The sequence below is a fragment of the Ovis aries genome, chromosome 23 (genome assembly GCF_016772045.2).
Source record: "Ovis aries strain OAR_USU_Benz2616 breed Rambouillet chromosome 23, ARS-UI_Ramb_v3.0, whole genome shotgun sequence".
In the NCBI taxonomy this organism is placed as follows: Eukaryota; Metazoa; Chordata; class Mammalia; order Artiodactyla; family Bovidae; genus Ovis; species Ovis aries.
The window spans coordinates 42,181,914-42,195,962 of NC_056076.1; the positions used below are offsets into that span (position 1 = coordinate 42,181,914).

Below are 14,049 nucleotides of genomic sequence, written 5' to 3' on the forward strand. Positions count from 1 at the left end.
CAACAGAAATGGATTCTGTTACACAGAATAAAAAGGTAATTCTGGAGTCCACACTGATACTATAAAAAAAAAACCAAAAAACTTCCAAAAAGGCAGAGGAAGAGAAGGAAAAGGTTATCTTTACAGGAGATACTAGTAACTATAGAAAGAGTTACAAAAATAGAACATTGGTATTTTACAATCCACACGGTCATAAGTGATTCAGGGGGGAGCTGGGTACAGATACGCGAGCACAGAAGCAGCAGGGAGAGATGCTCAGAGCCTGAATGCACTGCCCACTGAGAGGCGCTGACCCATGACCAGGAGTCTGGACTCAGCACCACTGGGGCCCCAGGAGCCCACACCGTGTTACCCTTGAGAGGAGACCCAGGACCCATGCAGAGAGGCCGTGCCTCTGCACGCACCACCTGTGACACTGAATCTGACTAGCTGACAGCGCTCAGACATTTCAAACTGGGGACATTCGGCAAGACCACCAGCCCAGCCTCTTCAAACAGGCCCAGGCCACTGAAGGTGGGAGTCAGGGAGGCTGATCTAGATCTAAGGGACTGAAGAGACACTTCAATGCAACGTGTGATTCCCCACTGGGGTCTGAGTCGAGAGGGGACAATTCGGGACACTCTGAGAAACTGTGATTACAATTCTCCCACACCTCAGACTTAGGACTACGGTAGCTGCCCAGGGCTAAACCATTTACCGTCAGTGCTCTCGTACTGGAGACCACGGTCCACGTCAGATGGGGAGGACAAGGGGACCTCTCAGAGTTCCCACACAACACAGAAGGCTGAACGTCTACAGGACTTTCTGTGTGGTCAGTTCAGTAACGTTTGAGGAAAAAATGTACTAATGTTTGTAACTGTGATCTAACATCATTTTCAAATGAAACTCAGTGTGATTTTTAAATTAAACACTAAAGTGACACCAGCAAAACTGATCAGAGTGGGACTCTTTTCTAAGTCACCTTTTGCCATCAAGCTCATGGCAACACTTCTCACGGAACACAAGGGAACCTATCTTGATGGCAGCGTGGAGTCAAGACTCTAAATCTACAGTGCAAGGCCAGTGTTTTAATGTAAAAGGACTTAGAAGTTACCTTCAGAAAGTCGTGCAAGTGCTTCAGGACACCTATCCTGACTTCATCGAGGTCTTTTAAAAATCCATTAAAAATTGGGACCAGGTCTGCAGCTGTGAGCTGGTCTCCCAGGATGACGGCGAGCTCGTGGATGGAGAAGGCTAACGTTCTTCGAACCTTCCACTGCACGAGTGAAGACGGCGGCATTAGTGAGCTGAACACAAAGTCCTGGTGCTTTGACGTCCGGACAATACACGAAGGCTAATTTATATCTGAACAGTGTTATTAACCTCAAGTGAAATCAAAATAAAATAGTAATAATAGATACCCAGTTTAAAATGCTCACTTTCTATCAAAAACTGGCAGAAGAACGTCAAGTCCCTCAGAGTATGTATCATTCCCCCTTTCACTCAGGAAGGAACACAACACTTGGCGAGCACGGTGGAGCCGCCTGCGCGCCTTCGGAGCACGGGGGGCCCAACCTCCTGGTGCACCCCTCCTGGCTCCACACGGTCTACCCTGGATTCAAAACAACCCCAAAACATATTCTTAAGGAACTGGCCATTAAAGAAATACAAGACTGGGGAAATCTCTTGAAGGCAGCCCTGGAAAAGAACCACTGAACAGGAATGCCCTGTTTTTATAGGCAACTTTATGTCAAAACCTTATTTATCTTCATGTGGGCTTGATTTAAAATTTTACTTTTTTATTTTGCTTAAAACTTTACTTGCTGAGAAGCTGGTTAGGACAAGGGGTTTATCCCCACTCCCAAACACCAGGACCTCTTCCTGAGACAGAATGCTGTGCCTGCAGCGATGTGCGCCCCCATGGAGGAGGGCAGGGTGCTCCGCTCAGAGCTGTCCCGTCACTGTCACCACAGCCACGAGAGGCTGGGGAACAAAGGCGGAAAACCGCTCAGGGTCACCGGCTGTGTGGAGGAAGCATTTCTGCTACTGTTTCTGGGGGAAGGGCCCCACTTTCTTAAGAATTAATCTGCACATACATTTCAGACCACAGCGCCAGCACCTCTGTGAGTTGGGGACGTCGGCGGTTCAAATGGGAGGCAGATTTTAGGGGTATAGTCCAAAAGAAGGCGCGATGTGCGAGTGGAGGGAGGAGCCTGGACCCGCAGGGAGACCCTCTGCGCAGCGCCCTGTGCCCCGGCCCCGAGGTTTGGCCGGCGGCCCCGCACCTGCATGTCCGAGGCCAGTGTCTCGTAGGTCTCGCGCAGGCAGTGCCAGTTCTGGCGGCCGAGCGTCAGCGCCACACCCGGCAGGCTGTAGGCGCAGTGCTTGGCGATCTCGGTGTCCACGGTCTGCGCCCGCGAGGGGTCGGTCATGGACAGGTACTGGTCAAGCAGGGCCTGGGGCACCACGTCCTAAACGAGACAGGGTGAGACTTCGTAGATTAGGTATGCTTATGTTAAATACCTGGATTTAACGCAGCATCTCATACAGCAGCAAAAAACCTGTCTCCACATCTCTAAAAACTGAGAGGTAAGAAAACATGCAAAGGGAAATACATGTATCAGTGGATAAAAGTACCTCTAGGACAAAGACGACAAACAAGACCTTAAAACAGAAAATAGCTTAGATGACGATGAGAACTGTTCACTAAATTTACAAGACGCCAGAAACAAGAGCAGGTGGTTCAGTGCTGGCAAAGATTAGAGTCTGGAGTGACCCAGAGACCCAGGGGAAACGGGTCTGCTCCCGCGCCGCCAACCAGCCAGCATCTTAAAACCACCACCACCACCTCCAGAGGGGAGTTTTAGCAATTATCTATGGAAACTCGAAGTGTGCACACCTCTAACAACTTGTATCAATGATCTTGGGTGATACAGCTTTGCAGGGAGCTACAAAATAAAGGCACAACTGCTGCCTTGGGTGAAAAACCAAGTGGGTGCTCGAGAAAACTGTGAGGGAAGCTCAATTCTGAACTTTGTAAACTTAGTCTCTATTTTTAAAAAATAAAGTGGAAGTTCATGGAAGCAAGGAGCCAGTCTATATGTACTAGCTTGGAAAAGCGTGCTTTAAAACACTGTGAATGTGGGCTCCATTTTTAATCAACAACAAACAACAATCAAGGATTCGCCGCCTTTGGCCCAGGCACCATCATGGTGCACGGGCTTCACCTGCGATGTCAGAGCACACCTGCACCCCCGTCACAGCCCTGCCCACATGGCGGGGGTGCTGCTGTGCTGGGGTGGGGGCGGAGGCGGGTCTGTGTTCCTGTGCAAAGAGCTCCAAGACACGATGTTTTTAAAATGAAACGAAAGAAAGGCACCACCACACCCCAGCGGCCCCACACTTGAAGCCTCTGTCTCAGGGCACCCTGTGGCCGACGGCACCTCATGGCGGCTCTGGCCCTGCGTCCACGTTCTCCTCTCTGAAACCCAGCTCCACTTTACAAGCCACACAACCCAGGCATGAAGACCAGGCGTGACAGCCTGTCTCTGAAAGACAAAGGTGTGCACGCCTGTGCTCACGTGCCCGCAGACTCGCTCTGAGGAAACACGGAAGGAGGGTGGCTGTGGGCACCCTGGGGGGAAGGGGTCATGGTGTGAGAAAGGAAAGGCCTCTGCTTGTCCTCCACTCCACTGCTTGAATCTTCTCATCAAAAAAAGACACACAAGCAAGCACTCCTTTCCGAAACCTTATCAGGAGGGCCAGATTCGGGGAGAAATGGGCTGAAAGCGGGGTGAAAGTAACATGTATGGGGTTGCTGACCTGGACTTTAGCTCTCCTTTCCTCTTCAGGGCTGAAGCCACTGCCGGGGCCCGTGTCTGAGCCATTGTGCATAGAGTGCAGGGCAGAGTCCAAGGTCTGCTGGGAGAAAAGCCACTTAGACAGCCACCCCGTCAGGCAGCTCCTTGCTCCTACACCGTCCAAGCTGTTCACCTTTCACGACCTCCAAAGGAGGAATGCATATGAAGTCTTCATGCTTTTCAACGTTTATAAACAGACGTAAGACCTCCTAAGAGTTCCCCTGCCTCAAATCAAATTTGCAGAATAGGCTGCTTAAGGTTTAAAAATAAATTCCAGAAGAAATGTAATTGAAAAGCAAATTTAGAAGTAATTTTGGAAAGGCCCAAATATCTGAAATTAGCAATCAATAAAAACAGTACTTAGAGGGTACTACAGTCAACTCTTCTACGGTATGTTGTACGCAGTTTTTCTTCTACTATTTCTGGCTATTTCTAAGTTCACAAATACACCTTTTTTTCTTGTCACAGATGACACGGTAGCACGGGGAAAGCCACTGCAGGACACAGGCCGGGGGCCAGCTCAGCCCACACCTACTCCTGGCCTCAAGTCCCGATCTTCGCTCAACACCATGCCTGCTGCAGGGAGAGACCGGTCAGAGACCCAGCGCCTCTCCAGAAAGACAGGGGGGGAGTTCGTCACCCCAACAGAAGGCTCTGCCCCCTGCGGTGCCCTCACCTGGGCTGCAGTGGGCAGGTGGGGAGGATGGACCAACTGCTAACTCCAAGCACGAGCCGTGACCCTCGGGTGTCACAGAGATGACATGTGGTGACTTTATGCAGAAGGGGGGCACTAAGTGGCCGGGATGAGCCCCACGGCCGCCCGAGAACATGTGCCCGCCCCGTGGCACCCTCACCTCCTCACTGATCAAAGGCCCAGAGGCGTCATGGTCGAGCCGGCAGCTGGGGAGCTCGTCCTGAGGGGGCCTCCGGGCGGCCTCGCCGGCCTCGTCACCAGTGTCCAGGCTGGAGGCACGCAGGGCAGCAGCCAAGACATCCACCTGTGCTGTGGGTGGAAGGACAGGCTGTGAGCGGGGCCGCTGTGCGGGACTACCCCTTCGCGGACGCTGTTATGGGCTCAACGAGGCGCAGTGTTCTGGGGACACTACCCTCAAGAAGCTGGAAGAGACCACTGCTGTGGTCAATCATTAGTTTTCCCAGGGAAGAAGTAGAAAACTAATACGCTTTCATGAGATTAAAGTGTTTACCCACTACTGTGCATTATTCTGCGTTAGTACGAGAAGAGGTGCTATCTAGTCAATTTCAAGGTCAGTGAACTATGTTTCGGGGACCATGAGTGGGACTGGCTTACTTACTAAGCCACCTTAGCAGGAGAGCAGTCACACAGACCCTGCCAACATAAAACACGGGAATTACAAAGACGTCTGTGGCAGTCACATTTAAACATCTCACATCTTACTCTGGTTTATTTATATTTTCCTCTAATTTTTTTAAGTGAAATCAGTGACTTGCCCCAAACACAGGGATCCCAAACAAGCACTGTCTTGTTCTCAGGAAAGCAAAACAACAGATCGCCAAGCAGCAGTGCTGAAGTCTGACAACCAGCATTGTCTACGACTTTGAGTTATATCTTCTGTATAAAAGTTGTTCAAAGCGAAGACAAGCATTCTTCCTCCTCTGCCCCAAATGAGGAATTTAGCAAAAAAAAAATATATATATATATTTTGTTTAGCATTAATTCAAGTAACAATCCCCCTGGATGCTCAAAACATAGGAATTTATAAAGTTTAACTGCAAATTTACTTAGTACAAAGATGAGAAAGTGGGCTCCTGCTCTACTTAGAGATGATTAAAAAGCAATCAGCATTTTATTAAGATAGCCTATTACCATGCTTCAGCATTTATAAAATTTACTATAAAGTTTCCTACGAGTAACTGGCAGCAGAGACACAGGAAATGTACAGGATGAGCTGACTGAACACATTACACTGAGGTGTCCAATCGTGAAAGCTTACTCGTGGACTGTATCCCCACTCTTCCGGGAATCTCAGCGGCTATCTGTACTAATCCTTTAGTCACTTCTGCTCCCCTTTCAGAGTCCTCTGAGTTCCCACAAGGAAATCACCGCAGAACTAGAGGAGGCCAACTGTCCGGTCCATGCTCTGGACTGGGCAAGTGCTCTGCCCCTGGTAGACATGGCAGGTGGGGTCTGTGTCCCTGACCCCTGATGACCCTGTCCCGGGAAGCCTTTCACAGAGCATGCCTCACACAGGCAGCCTGCTCCAGGGGGCGCTCTGTACACGCCTGCTAGTCAGCCAATTCTCTAACACCTAATAAACATTAATGGGAATATCGAATATGCTACTTTAAATGCTTTTTAAACAAATAAGCTAGAAGTAATTTGTGTAGTTTGCTTTTTGAAAAGAGCTACACGGACATATGAGTTTCAGGATATAACTGTGTGTTTCCCATCGTGAAACAGTGACTTACACTGTCTGACCTAAAATTTACAGCCTGTAATTGAGATTTTAGTAGCAATACTGTATTACGATTTAATTATTTCTCTAATTCAGCTCCTAAACCTGCTACAATTTAAACGTGTCACCCCATTCTTTCTGTCCGCAATGCTGATGATTGAGAACACAATCATTTATCGACTAAATCATCCAGCGTCCCTTACCGAGCACCTCGTATGCACCAGGTGTGTCCTCCAGACAAGTGACCATACAGTGACAACAGATGCTAAGGCCCAGCGAAGACAACTGCTGACTTCCCCTCCACTGACAACACTTCCCAAGTTCAATGCAACTGGATTTTGTGTGTCTGGAAGGACACTGAAGGTATGGCTCTGCTTTAAAAGCAGTGATCTGCCAGCACTGAGCTAACTGACAGTTTACAAGTTTAGCTTCTGCAACAAACAAGGAAAGCCAAGTCCACAGAAGATCTGGAGACTTGCAGTTTGGGGATTTTTCAAAACTGCTTTCTGTTTTACAGTAACATTCCAGATTGCCCTGACGGTTAGCGTGGTCAGGAACCCTGATGATGCTCTGATGTCACCGGTGTCAGATGCCCACGTTCAGACTGTAAACCACCCCCGGAATGGGGCGGCCTGGGCCCTCTCCCCACACCCCTACTCCACGATGTGAGAGCAGCTTGCTGTTTTTAAACAGTCACACAGAGCGACCTTCAAGGCTGCCTTTCACAATGGCAGAACCCAGGTGACACATGTGTAACCCAATGGGAACAAGGGCCGAACTGAGGCACGAAGATGCCAGTGGGACCCTCGCCAATGAGCACCACATCCTGCTCCACAGGAAGACGGGCATCTCATCCCCGCTTACAGGTCATGGGCCTTCCTACACAGTCCTTCTTCTGTAAAACAAAGCACTGTCTGTTGAGACCCAGGGCAGACGAGCAGAGGCAGGACTCAAGGTTTAACCTGTAGACCAGTGAGTGTGTGTGAACATATCAGAGCGATCTGTGAACCAGGACACTGGAACCTGCTACACTCAGACAATGACAAGCTCCTCTAAAATTAACTCCCTAAAATGCAGACCAATCATGCTCAAGATAAGAATGCATGATGACAATGGTTGATAGCGATTTTTAAAAGGTAATCTTTCTGGCAGAAAAAACTGAGAAAGTAACATTTCATCAGAACAAAGAACCGACTCCCTCCCATACCTTTCACATCGGGGTCGTCAATGTGTGGCTCCAGGTTTTCTATCATCTCCTCCAGCTCCTTCCTGGTGGCCATGGTGATGCTGGCGGGGCCGGGGGCGGGCACTTCGGGCTCCACATCCAGCCCCTGTGGGCTGGGCTCGCTCCCGGAGCCCTGCTCCAGCTCCACGTCCAGGTCTATCTCAGGGAGAGGAGTCCTCCAGAAGTGGAAGGAGTTGTACTGCTCCTGGTCCAAGGGAGCTGAGTCCTGTGCACCGGTGCCCGCCTCTGGCTGGGACGCTAACCTGCAGGCGCAGGCCTCTTGCTCCTCCTCGCTGCCAGCCGCGTCTGGGGGAGGCTCCGGGGAAGACCGGTGAGGTGACGAGCTCTCCGCGGGAGCGCTCAGTTCGCCCAGCGGCTGCCTCGGGGTCTCGGCACCGTCCGCCAGCGCCTCTTCCAGGTGGACGCTGGAATCGCCCCCCGTGGGCCTGGCCTCTATGTCCTCTGGAGCATCTGCACTCCTGGTCCTTTCACTGCTTTGTTTGGGAAAAAGAAAGTCAAAGTATCAAGATAATTCCTGAAGAAAACCAAATAAAGATACTACTTAAAACAATTTAGAGTTAAAATTAAATATTAAAGATTTTTATTTTTAGAAATATTAACTTTAAATGTTAAATATTAAAGATTACAAGTTATCCATACAAATTCAGTGGTTTGTGTATATCACTGATGATGCTTCTTTTTCCATCAGGTGTCCTGTGTTCAGAGAAGCAAACATCAGTTAAGTCTAGATATTAAACTACTAGGTATTAGCTGGAGGAGATAATATTTAAGATGTGATAATAAAATATCATGCTAATTTCAATAATAAAGAAACTAAAAAGGAACAGTAGGAAGATAAATTCCCACAGGGCATTTTAAGCTAAATACATCTTCTAAATTATCTGATTTTTAGGATTATGGTATTGTCACTATGTTCCAGTGACATACTGACAAGCTCAGAAGTAAAACCACCTTGCCCACACTGAAAAGAAACAAACCCCTCCACACAACCTTAGAGAAGATCCTTATTCACTCTTACAAAATACATTCAAGTCCACTTAGGTGTAATACAGTTAATTCTACTTCTGCACTTTCAGCTCTACTCCCAGATGTTTCCCTAAAATGGAGTCATGATCTAACTGGTAGAGAGATGGTACAAGCCACTACACCTAAAGCTCACTGGTCACTACATCCATCACCTAAGCTAAGTTTATCCCCTAAAGTTTATTTGACTCAATTACATTTAACAAACGTGTACTGAGCACCTCCTAGGAGCCAGGAGGTGACACTGTATTGAGGATCTGTGTGTGAATGAGACTCAGGTCCTGCTCCTGAGGTTGTAATTAGAGGCAAACAGCAACAAAGCAGGTGACCACCGGCAAAGCAGTGCGCACAGAAGCACGCCCATGATCCTGGGAGGCGGGGCTGGGAGGAAAGGCTTCAGTCGGAACAACAGGAGTCGTGTCTGAAGAAGCAGCCAGCGTCTGCGAGGCTTGAGGGGAAGCGAGCTCAGACAGGCGTGTGAAGGCAGGGGCGACAGAAGAGGGGCAGCGCTTTCAGGAAGCAGAAATGCGAGTGTGATGGCTCAGAGAGGAGACGCTGCCATCAGCATGGGCCGCGCTGGGGTCTACACGCAGCTCCAGGTGGTGACGCCCTGGGAGGGTGGTCACACCCTGAGCCAGACCAGAGGGGACTCAGGAGGATGAGTGTGGGCTGGGCATGAATGTCCGCACGCCAGGCGTGCAGAGTAACCAAGAGTGCAGCATTCCTCTTGTTCAAAAGGGTGCGTGAGGCGTAGGGAGAAAGGTCAGAAGAGATGAAGAACTGGAGATGCAGGAGGCTGATGGAATAGCTGGCAAAGCCACGTCTTTCTCGAGAGGACAGACGGGGGCTGAGAACCCAGGGGGGCAGAAGAGACAGGTGATGAGACACCTCTTTCTAAGAAGCATGACAGGGAGGTGAGGATGGACACATGTCCCGTGAGTGTGGGGGGAAAGCTAAAGGTGCTCCCCTGAAACACAGAATAAAAGGCATTACACAGGAGGCTCCCCGGCCTGCAGGGTGACGGCACCACCTATGTGATACCCCGGCCACCGTGAGTGGTCTCGGGAGGTCACTCCCTTCCCAGATTAGGTTTTGTCTTATAGGAATGTTTACACTGTTTTCAGAAACGATTTGCTGAAAACACAGCATGATTATTTTCCAAACCTGTTTTAGATACAGATACAAACATTTTAAAAAGTCATCTGAAAACAGACCACACAGTTACAGCATTTAAAATTCTGGTGTTTCTCCTCCGTCCTGATAAACCATAAACTAGGCCACATGCAAACTATGCGAGAGCTCGGTCCTCGCCCTGCATTTGCGCTGCAGGCTCCACGCTCACACCCTGTTCAGAAAGCGAGGGGCTGGCTGCGAGGCCTACAGCACCCTGGAGGCCCCCAGCAGTCCTCCAAGCCAGTGCTCCTGTGTGTAATAAACGTCCTCCATGTACATGTGAATTGCATGACGTTTTTCCAACCATCTTCTCTATTAAAGATATTTTTTATTTTGTTTTAAAAAATGACTGGGATAATTGGTAATATTTGAGTGAAATCTCTAGATGACAGTATTGTATCTATTTTAACTTTTCAATTGTGGTAATGAGACTGTGGTTATGTGTTCATGTCTGTGTGTTTTGAGAAAATACACAGTGAAACATTTAAGAAAGTATATCATGTCTAAAACTTATCTCAAAGAACTCAGAAAAATAATAACAAAGCAACTATGGTAAAATCTTAACATTTGAAGAAATCTAGAAGAAGGGTTTATGGGATTCTCTGTGGTATTTTTACAGCTTTTTTGATATTATGCAAACTAAATTTTAAAAGTCAAAGCAACAGGACATTGCTTGGTGGGGGTGGGGAGCAAATGACTGAAACTTCAGACATCATCTGTTACCTGAAGAACTTAATGAATTTCCATTTAAAATTCACAAACAAAAACTTATTCAAAGCCAATTAGTTTGGAAAACTATTCCAAGGGCCTGAAGCTCCTTTATCACTGCCTCATCTCGGCAGTAAAGTTAAATTTTAACATTCTCAGCAAGAAAAGCAGAGTCACCAGCCAAGTCACTCTGTCTGCTAAGGAAAATTACTAATCTGTCCTGACTTCAAACTCCTGCCACGGTTTTCAAGAGAGAAAAACATCTTCCCTCACATGAAATTCTGCAAAGTATTAAATTCTGTATGAATACCAGTTCCTTCAAACTGTCAAAAATATGAATTCTCTAAATATGCTTTTTCCTGAAGCTGAGTAATAACCAGTGCACCATCAAGCTGCTGAAGACAGTCAGGATTCTGACCTTCCTAATAGTCAGTCTTGCAAACACCACCATACGAGAAAACGCTGCCATACGTGCAAACACACTGGAGGAGAGGGGTTGGCACAGTGAGCAGAGCACCCAGCTCCTCGGAGGTGCCAGAGGGCCAGCCAGGAATATGTCTCCATCAGCACCCACGTCCCCTCGGATCTACACTGGCTGACAGTTAACATCCTTAGGGTCCAGGTGAGCCAAGACCCTGGCCTAGGAAAGTGACTGGGGAACCACTGGTCCCAGAAGTGCACGGGCGAGCTGGGCGGCAGCAGACACGGACTCCATGTGCTCACTTAATGGAGTCTCAACATCAGTGAAATACTTCCAGATTTAAAACAATAACAATCAGTTTTATTTACACAAAGTTAGCTTTATGCTAAACTGACAAAGACTAGCAAAAACGATTCAGTTACTTAAGGCTTTTGGGATAAAATCCATTACTTTCTTACATTAACTCATTTGAGATTTATCATGTGCCGAGGGCATGCCAGGGCTGGTGATGGTATGAGAACACAAGATAAACCCAGGCTACCGTGCAAGGGACCTGTAGTCTGTGGATGTCGTGTGCAAGCACAGGATGAGGAGACAGGCCCACATCAGCGCTTGTTCGCCAGCGCTCAAGACAGACAGGATGCAAATGCTCTGGGTTTCCTCCAAGACACTGAGGTCGTACGTCCAGACAGCTCTCTGTGAAATGAGGCGTGGGCAAAACAGGATGGCGTCCCAGACGGGAAGAGGGAGACCCAAAAGAAGGCAGTGTGCAGAGAGTAATGTGATATTAATAGCTGGTTTAGCTAAATGGAAGACGGGGTGCTCATTTCAGATAACAGTGCAAATCTCAACACTTAACTACTCTGGAAGCACCTTTCTCAACACCTTCAAAGAAGCCTGATCCAGGGTGAGTGAGAGAGAAACCTGGCATTTTATAAAGTCAGAGATTTATAACCAATACATGCTTCAAAGAGCAGTAAGTGATATTAAGTAGCTCCAGGATCAGATAAAACAATACAAACAAAATAAACAGCAGTGGAAACATATTGCTAAAAACTTGCTTTGTAAGACATCTGCTTGAGAAATCTGAATTCTAGGAAACTGAGAGGACCCTGAGAACAAGAACCAAGTCCTGTGTATCTGGCTACAGTACTGGTTCATAGTAGGTGTTCAATTAGGTTTTGCTAAATGAACCAATCAACAAACCTTAAAAAGCAAAACTAGATTTAAGGCAGCTCAACACGTATTTAAGAGTAGGCCATCCAGCTAATGGCTCTGAGATAAATAATACATGGAACTACATGACGGCTTTTACAATATCTAACAGAACTCTTTTCGCAGCCAGGAACTGCCTCCTCCCTCCACCAACATCATTAACATGAGTCAACAAAGTCTGAAAATATAGTGAAAGTCCAATGCTACAATCGCACTGATCTGACGCTAAGACAGATCTCATTACAATGGAAGGGGAGTTAAGGTTTGTAGCCAAAAGATGACCAACAGTCTTTAAACAGCTCTTCCAACAAGATCCTATAGAGGCAGTCCAGCAAAATCACCAGCCATGTTTGGCCACACCAATGTTTTTGTCAATAAAGTTTTATTGGAACACAGTTGAGCCCACACACCACGGACTGTCTGCAAAGGCAAGGTGAGTAGTTCTGACAGAGACTTTAAAGTATTTTCCGCAGGTCTTTTATGGGAAGTCTACTCACCCCTGTCCTATACGATTCTCCGTAAATTTACATTATCACTTCCTAGACTCTTTCCAGATTCATAAATAAATAAAAGCTATGCAACAGTCTTCATACAATTAGTGCCACTAGCGAAAAGCTCGCTGACCTTAACAGTGAGAGTAGAGAACCCCCACCACCCATCATCACTGAAAAACGTCCTGCAGCAATGGTTTTCAAAAGCAGTGACTAACTTTCCTGGCTAGGAAGATAGCTTTAGGGTGATTTTTCTTCCTTCACAGAGAACAGTACCTTGGGTTTGACTATTTAGCAGGACAGGAGGAGAACGGGCAAGAAGGTAGAACAAGGCAGCAGAGAAGAGAGGAAGGAGTGCCAAGTCACAACATCAAGAGAGGAAATGCCCCAGAACCAAGACCTACAGAAGAAAATGTCCATGAGCATCGTGACAAGGGGGGCGGGTGCCCAGGGCACACCTGTCAGAGTCTGTGTGTGTTTCTCGTGCACTAAGTTAGGTTAGGTCTGGGCTGCTTTCCCCCAAGGATATTCTAAATCGTAAAAACTAAAACTCAATTTAAAATTAAATGCAAAAAAAATTTTTTAAAGTAAAAATCACAGGTGTCCTCTTTAAGCTTTAAAATTTGGTTGCCTTATTGTTGTCATTCAATCTCTAAGTCATGTCTGCCTCTTTTTGACCCCATGGACTGCAGCATGCCAGGCTCTTCCTTGTCCTTCACCAACTCCCGGAGTTTGTTCACTCATGTCCATTGAGCTGGTGATGCCATCCAACCATCTCATCCTCTGTCGTCCCCTTCTCCTCCTGCCTTCAATCTTTCCCAGCATCAGCGTCGTTTCCAATCAGTCAGCTGTTCGCATCAGGTGGCCAAAGTACTGGAGTTTCAGCTTCAGCATCAGTTGTTTCAATGAATATTCAGGGTTGATTTAAGATTGACTGGTTTGATCTCCTTGCTGTCCAAGGGACTCTCAAGAGACTTCTCCAGCACCACCACTTGCAAGCATCAGTTCGGTGCTCAGCCTTCTTTAGGGTCCAACTCTCACATCCATATATGACTACTGGAAAAACCACAGCTCTGACTATATGGACCTTTGTCAGTGAAGTGGTGGTCTCTGCTTTTTAATATGCTGTCTAGCTTTACCATAACTTTTCTTCCAAGGAGCAAACGTCTTTTAATTTCATGCCTGCAGTCACCATTTGCAGTGATTTTAGAGCCCAAGAAAATAAAATCTGCCACTGTTTCCACTTTTTTCCCTTTTATTTGCCATGAAGTGATGAGACCAGATGCCATGATCTTAGTTTTTCGTCTTATTAAATGCTCTTAAAAGTTGATATTCCAGTTAATAAGTACACTGGTGGTGCATAGTTTAGTGGCTAAGTCATGTGTCTTGTGATCTCGTGGACTGTAGCCTACCAGACTCCTTGCCTACGGGATTCTCCAGGAGAGAATACTGGAGTGGGTTGCCATTTCCTTCTCCAGAGCATCTTCCCAACCCAGGA

The 14,049-nt window shown here is 47.3% G+C and overlaps 1 protein-coding gene across 6 annotated transcripts in view; it reads right to left on the bottom strand.

Annotated features, from left to right (window-relative positions):
• The window catches only part of PPP4R1 (protein phosphatase 4 regulatory subunit 1), a 49,027-nt gene that overhangs the window by 5,685 nt on the left and 29,293 nt on the right, over positions 1-14,049 (bottom strand). For 5 of the 6 annotated variants that reach the window (XM_042239354.2, XM_027961087.3, XM_060405243.1 and 2 more), the window contains exons 11-15: positions 7,482-7,993; positions 4,694-4,842; positions 3,802-3,897; positions 2,265-2,450; positions 1,094-1,255 (exon numbers count right to left, since the gene is read on the bottom strand). In XM_042239354.2, coding sequence (XP_042095288.1) covers positions 1,094-1,255; positions 2,265-2,450; positions 3,802-3,897; positions 4,694-4,842; positions 7,482-7,993 — 1,105 coding nt within the window. The remainder of the gene's footprint in view (positions 1-1,093; positions 1,256-2,264; positions 2,451-3,801; positions 3,898-4,693; positions 4,843-7,481; positions 7,994-14,049) is intronic. The other variant, XM_060405240.1, reaches the window with a different exon arrangement.